The sequence below is a fragment of the Lucilia cuprina genome, chromosome X, assembly GCF_022045245.1.
Source record: "Lucilia cuprina isolate Lc7/37 chromosome X, ASM2204524v1, whole genome shotgun sequence".
Classification (NCBI taxonomy): Eukaryota; Metazoa; Arthropoda; class Insecta; order Diptera; family Calliphoridae; genus Lucilia; species Lucilia cuprina.
This window is the reverse complement of record NC_060949.1, coordinates 14,155,002-14,161,863: the sequence shown is the minus strand read 5'-3', so window position 1 is coordinate 14,161,863 and position 6,862 is coordinate 14,155,002. Positions and strand designations below refer to the sequence as shown.

At 28.1% G+C, this 6,862-nt stretch overlaps 2 protein-coding genes across 2 annotated transcripts; both read left to right on the top strand.

Annotated features, from left to right (window-relative positions):
- The first annotated feature begins 3,986 nt into the window (after positions 1-3,986).
- LOC124420801 (chymotrypsin inhibitor-like) lies at positions 3,987-4,465 on the top strand. Its single transcript, XM_046954991.1, has 2 exons — positions 3,987-4,147; positions 4,222-4,465. The coding sequence occupies exons 1-2, from the start codon at positions 4,072-4,074 to the stop codon at positions 4,392-4,394; spliced, it is 249 nt and encodes an 82-aa protein (XP_046810947.1). The 5' UTR covers positions 3,987-4,071; the 3' UTR covers positions 4,395-4,465.
- A 1,220-nt stretch (positions 4,466-5,685) lies between these two features.
- On the top strand, positions 5,686-6,292 carry LOC124420817 (chymotrypsin inhibitor-like). Its single transcript, XM_046955058.1, has 2 exons — positions 5,686-6,055; positions 6,118-6,292. The coding sequence occupies exons 1-2, from the start codon at positions 5,989-5,991 to the stop codon at positions 6,282-6,284; spliced, it is 234 nt and encodes a 77-aa protein (XP_046811014.1). The 5' UTR covers positions 5,686-5,988; the 3' UTR covers positions 6,285-6,292.
- The last annotated feature ends 570 nt before the right edge of the window (positions 6,293-6,862 follow it).

Below are 6,862 nucleotides of genomic sequence, written 5' to 3'. Positions count from 1 at the left end.
GGGATTTACATATTTAGAATTCTTTTAAATAAATGTCAATAAATATCGATTTAACAACAAAATACTAGGTTCTATGAAATACAAATTTACAATGTTTAATTCAATTATACCACTTTAGTGGGGAGGGTATATTGGGTTTGTGCTGATGTTTGTAACATACAAAAATATTCGTCCTATACCCACCTTAAAGTATACCAATCGGCTTAGAATCATCAATTTTGAGCAACAATTCTCAAATCGCGATATCAAATTATAGTGACCTGTTTTATATGACCCAATATGTTCTTAATCATTTTGTAACGGGTTTCGATAAGCCCGCAAGCGGTATGGATATAATAGGCAAAAAACCAAAAATATCCCATTTTTGGGATTTTTTAAAACTTTTTTGGGAATTCCGGGATTTTTAATAAGAAAACTAAAAAATTCGCGAAATACTTTTTTAAAAAAATTAAAAAATGTTTTTTATTCAGTTTTTGCGAAGATACAAATTTTTCAAATTGCAATAAAAATGTTATTTATGAAAATTTTTTAATGAAATTTTACAGTTAGGAAGATTTTTTTACTCAAAATCCAAAATTAAATAAAAATTTTGAATTTTCTTATTAGAAATCCCGGAATTCCAAAAAAGTTTTAAAAAATCCCAAAAATGGGATTTTTTGGTTTTTTGCCTATTAACATTTTTTTTTACGGGGTTATCGAAACCGTTACAAAATGATTAAGAACATATTGGGTCATACAAAACAGGTCACTATAATTTGATATCGACTATGCGATTTTATAATTTTTGCTCAAAATTGAATTTTCCATAAAAAATAGGGTTTTTTTGGATGGACCTGGTCCCCTCGGTATCAAAATTTTTTAGATTTTGTTTCATTTATCGTATTTTATGTAATGTCAGCTTTCCAAAAAGTATAAATTATATATACATCTTCTTAGAAACTTTTTAGATAACTTAAAAAGAAAAATATACTTTTTTCCAAAAAAAAATGGCAAAATATCGCCTTTTTTTAATTTTTTAAATTAAAATGTCTATAACTTTGGACTCAGTCATGATTTTTACATAATTCTTTCACTGCTTGATATATAAACTTGTTGTTAAGCGAACAAAAATGGCGAAAATCGGGAATATTTGGACCCGCCATTATCAAAAAACTAAAGTAAGGACGGTAAAAATTTTAAAATTTTAATTTTCAAATGCGAATATCTCCTAAACTATAAGAGATAATTTACTACTAATTTGAGGACCCCGCCGGACCCCAGGTTGGCCTATAAGGTCCAAATTCAAAACCTAAACTTGACAACACCTCCTCTTTGTGCATACCAAATTTCATTAAAATCGGATTAACCGTTTAGAAGTTACCGAATTATTTCTCTCTTTTTTTTTCCTATACCACTGTGCAATGTTTATTTATATGACAAAGATTTGATGGTGGGTATGTACATTGTGATACAAAAATGTGTCAAATATTTAAACTTTCGGTTTAAATTTTTAAAATAAAAACGGTATTCCAAAAGTTTATGTATTTCTTGAAGATATTTTTGATCTAAAATAAATAAAAAAATCCACTTAATTAAACTTTATAAAAATAAAAAAATAATTTAATTAATTTACACATATTTGTCGCGTAGTATTAAATAGCATTTTGTTATAATTTAATATTTTGTAATACAAAAATTTAAGCATTTTGTATCTACTCTTTGGGTCAACGATAGTTTAAACTGTAAAATGCATGCTCTCAAACAGTTTGAAACACGCTTCATGCGTAATGAACATCCATACTTCATGGTAACCCTGGCGACTCTATGATCCAATATAGCTATAGTATTTTAAAACTTTTGAAAAAATATTTAGCCTTATATTTGGTTGTATCATACTATTTTTAACATTTTGACCCCAGTCATTAAAAATGTCAAGATAAAATGGCTGTATAGTATCAGCAACGCTTCGGCATTCATATAACCATTGATTCCATACATTTTTCGTACGCCTTAAAATAAAGGTCAAACTCATCTGTCATATAACCTTTTAGAGAATTCTAATACAAGAGCTTTCAGCTTCCTGTGGAAACAATTATAATAGCATTTTCTCTAGCATAGATAGAATTGATGGAAGTCTTAAAATTTATAAAATCATGAATTTCGAAATTTCTATTAATATTATCAAGCCATTTAATTTGGATATTTTTAATGATTGTTAAAAACGTTATAAAAATTACTTTAACACTTATAACTGGCCTAAAAATACGAGTATATAGATGAAATTCGAAATAAGTAAGTTTCATTCGATTTAAACAAGGTTTGATGGTGGGTATATAAGATTCGGCATAGCCGAATATAACACTCAACTTCAACAACATTTCTTGACCAAATATATCTTAAAAATGTATTTTTTAATTTTTATAATACCTATAATAAAATATACAAAAATCTGAATGGGACAATGGGGATCGCCAGTTAAAATTTCGAATTTTAAATACCTTCCAACAGCTACTTTTATATTAATACCTTTCTAATTGTTCAAATATATGTAGAAATGAGTTTTCTCATGTTTTAAATAGAAAAATCTCAAGATTTAAATCTATTACAATTCCAAGATTTTTTGAACATTACAAACGCCATTTATTTATATTTTATAGCGCTTAGCGATATTTAGTAATTTATATGTGTGTAAATGTTTTAAGGGTTTAGAGCCTAGTATGGGAAAGGGCTGGACCAAGTATGGGAAATATGACCAATTATAGACCGATAGTAAAATATTCTTTATGCTGAATTTCTGTACATAAAAGCTATATTTCAGTCAAATTAATATCGTAATTTATTAATAGGTAATGTGTGTTGATTTTCTGAAGGGAACCTTTTATGGGACCAACTACACCCATGTTATGAACCGATCGTGAAAAAATCTTGAAATATAATTTTGTGTCAATAGCTTTATTTGGTAATGTGCGTTTAAAAGATCCTCGTAAAAGGACTTTGTATGGGAGATATGTCCAATTATGTATATAAAGACGACATTTCAAAATTCTGTATCTATATCATGGATTGATAATGAATATTGTGAATCTAAGTGATATTCTGGAGGGAAACTAGTATGAGAGCAATGATCATATATTGACCGATCGTAAACCAATTTTATAGTGTAATTTATGTATATAACAGCAATATTTTTGCTGAGTGTATGCATATTATTATTTTGTAATTAATTATGTGCGTTTAAGTGATTTTCGGGAGGGAACCTTGTATGGGAGCTACGCCCAAATAATGACCGATCGTGAAACAATTTTGAAATAACATTTATGAGTACAAAAACAGTATGTATATATGCAAAATATTTTATGGTTATCACTTTTTGGTAATGAGCAGGGCAAGGTTTTTCATGCACTTAAAAAATATAAATATGCGCTTATAATATGCATTATAGAATGGGAAAATAAAAAATATTTCTTTGTGAATGTACATCTATATAATTAAGAGGCAAGGCGATTTTTTGTGACCCCTTTTACTCTTACAGTATACATCCGATCTTGGCCAAAGAATTTTGGGAGCTATAAGCATTAAAAGTTGTTACTATTCCATAGAAACAAAAGTCACACGTACGTATGCTTGAACTAAATAACAAACCAAGCAAGAAACAAAACATATAAGTTTAAGGAATCAAGCAGTGTTGCCAATTTAGCACTTTTAGTGCTAGATTTAGCATATTCTTAACTCATTTAGCACCCAAAAATATAATCTAGCACCTAGCACCCTTTCTAGCATTTTTCAAATATTTTTTGGCACTTTTTTAGAACTATTTATAATATATTTTACATATTTTGTTTTCGTCATAATAATAATAGTTTTTTTCTGTAAAAATTTGTTTACAAAATATGTGTAATATAAAAATAAGTATTTGTAGAATTATCGATTCGTATAATATTCAAAAGAAATAATTTGTATATGAGTACAACATTTTAAAAGCATATAAGCCTTAGTATTGATAACAAACAAATTAGTTGTTTTAAAAACTTTAAATCAAACACTTTACTTGATATTCTTCAGAAAGATTTATTAAAATAAGAAAAGGAAATCATGGCCAAATTATTTCAACAAATTTTCTTAGTTTTCGCTATTATTTTAGCTTTTGCTGCTACCATACAAGCTCAAGGTAAGTACTCGAGAAAGTAATGCAATCTATAGTTACTAGAATATTATAATTAATTTTTTGACGTTTTTTTTCAGGCAAACAATGTCCTCCCAATCAAGAATGGAAAACCTGTGGTACTGCTTGCCCTGCTAGATGCGGTGAACCAGCTCCCAAATTCTGTACTTATCAATGTATTGTTGGTTGCCAGTGCAAGGATGGTTATATGCTTAAATCAAATGGTGATTGTGTGGCCCAAAGAGATTGTTAATTATTGGAATTAAGTTAAATTATTGGATGGATAAAGAATAAATTGTTTAAATGGTTAAGGAAAATATAAAATGGAAAGATTTTTTTTAATAATTTTTAAAAAGAAATGTTGCCGATACTCAGGAGAGCGATTTAATAGAACAGTTGACGACAATTTTTTTAAAAATTGTCTACACTATACGCACCGTTTCAAGAAGAAAGTTGCCGACACTCTAAACAAATTTTTTAATACAAAAGTTGCTAACATTTTTGGCAAGTTTAAATAGAGAAGTTGCTGACATTCTCAACAAATTCTTAATATAAATGGTGACGATAATCTGTACAACTTTTTCTTTACAAAATTGTATACACTATAGGCACATTTTTAATAAAAATGTTGCCGACACTCTGAACAAATTTTTTTATACAAAAGCTGTTGATTTTAATAAGTTGCCGACACTCCGAATAGCTTTTCAATGGAAAAGTTGCCCATATTCTTTACAACTTTTCCATAAAATAATGATGATACTCTGGACAAATTTTTTTCTAAGTTGTCTACACTATAGGCACATTATTAAGAGGAAGCTCTGAACAAGTTTTTCATACAAAAGTTGCTGAAGTTTTGAACAACTTTTGAATAGAAGAGTTGCTGCCACTCTGCAAAGCTTTTCAACAGAAAAGTTGCCCACACTCTTAACAAATTTTCTATAAAATATTGAAAATAATCTGGACAAGCTTTTAATTCAAAAGTTGCTGACACTCTGCAAAGCTTTTCAACAGAAAGGTTGCAGACACTCTTAAAAACTTTTCCATAAAATATTGACAATACACTGGACAACTTTTATCACTAATTTAAAAGAAAGTTGCTGAGACTCTGAACAATTTCTTAATATAAAAGTTGCTGACAATTTTTAAATAGAAAAGTTGTCGACACTCTGAATAGCTTTTTAATAGAAAATTCCCTGATTTTAAATAGTTTTTTAAATAACCAAATTTTCAACAAAAATGTTGACAATTTTCTGGGCAACTTTTATTACAACTTTAACAAAACTCCAGAATAAGAAACTTACAGACACTCTGAACAGATTTTCAATAAAAAATGTCTGAAATTCTAAAAAACTTTTATATACAAAAGTTGCCGATAAACTGGACATCTTTTATACAGAAATGTCACAAAAACTGTGAATAGCTTTTTCATAAAAAAGTTGCAGAAATTCTAATAAAACACATTCTCATATAGAAAAGTTGCTGGTAAATTTTGCAATATTCTAAAGAGCTTTTTTATAGAAACGCAGCGGAGATAATTTTTTTTTAATAGAAATCTTACTTTTACTCTTCACTAATTTTTTATGTAAAAGTTGCCGGCACTCTGGACAACTTTCCAGTAGAAAAGTTGACAATGCTCGAAGGAAATTTCTAATAAAACTGAAAAGTCGCATTACGCCCTGATTGCTTACAATTTAACAAAATATTTCTAATATAAATCGTGTCTAAAAAGCTATAAAATAAATATTCTTAATAAGTTTCGATAAAACTGACTACCACTATATAAACTATTTAAACGTATCTTTTAAAATATATTAGTAATTATTCTAAACCTCAAAAGTTTACAAGTCATGTTACAATTCACCAAACTCATACTTTTACTATTAAGCTTTATATTTCTAGCTTTTGCTCAAGAATGTAAGTATTTTTAAGAAATTAATAAAATATCAAAATTTTTAAGTATTTTTTTAATTTTTCAGCTTGTCCCCCAAATCAAGAATATTCGACATGCATCTCCACTTGTCCGCCAACTTGTAGTAATCCAAATCCTAGAAGTTGTCATTTTTGGTGTAGATCGGGTTGTAAATGTATCAAAGGTTTTATTTTAAACGATAATGGTGATTGTGTGAAACCAAGTGATTGTTAAAAGGAAAATATATAAAGGGAAATGGTGTCTTTAATTTTAATTCTAATTGTTGTTTTTATTTATTTATTAAATATCTGTTAATCAATGTTCTAATCAAATATTTAGTTTTTAAACCATTGCGGTTGGAACATCCTTTACGATTGTTGTTGTTGTTGTTGTTGGGTGCCATATTCTATATAAAAGAAATTATGTGAATGAGTGAAGTGTAATGAATGTGCTAGTGGGATAGATTGTGAGGGTGAATGGTTAGTGATAACTAATAGTTACAAGTGAATAAGTGTTTTAAATGGGTTAAAAAAGGGTAAGTAAACAACACAATGTTATTTGGGTTATACTAGAAGTATTAAAATAGCTAGTGGATAAAAAACCGATTTTCTGGAAGGATGTTATATCGTTTTTCAAAATTTGGACTAGAAGAGCGCAAAGAGGGGTACGATGGGGGAAAAGCGGTCAAAATTAGTACTTTTGAGCATTAATATCAATTATTGTTTTCACTTAAAAATAACTAAAATATATTCCATTAAATATTGTTCACAAAAAAATATAAGGAATTTCTTCATAAGGATATCTTAAGAATT

Excerpts from the sequence above, each read along its gene's own strand:
- LOC124420801 (XM_046954991.1), top strand. The coding sequence starts at position 4,072 with ATGGCCAAATTATTTCAACAAATTTTCTTAGTTTTCGCTATTATTTTA. Across the intron at positions 4,148-4,221 it reads TGCTACCATACAAGCTCAAG|GCAAACAATGTCCTCCCAAT; the intron begins GTAAGTACTCGA and ends GTTTTTTTTCAG.
- LOC124420817 (XM_046955058.1), top strand. The coding sequence starts at position 5,989 with ATGTTACAATTCACCAAACTCATACTTTTACTATTAAGCTTTATATTT. Across the intron at positions 6,056-6,117 it reads TCTAGCTTTTGCTCAAGAAT|CTTGTCCCCCAAATCAAGAA; the intron begins GTAAGTATTTTT and ends TTAATTTTTCAG.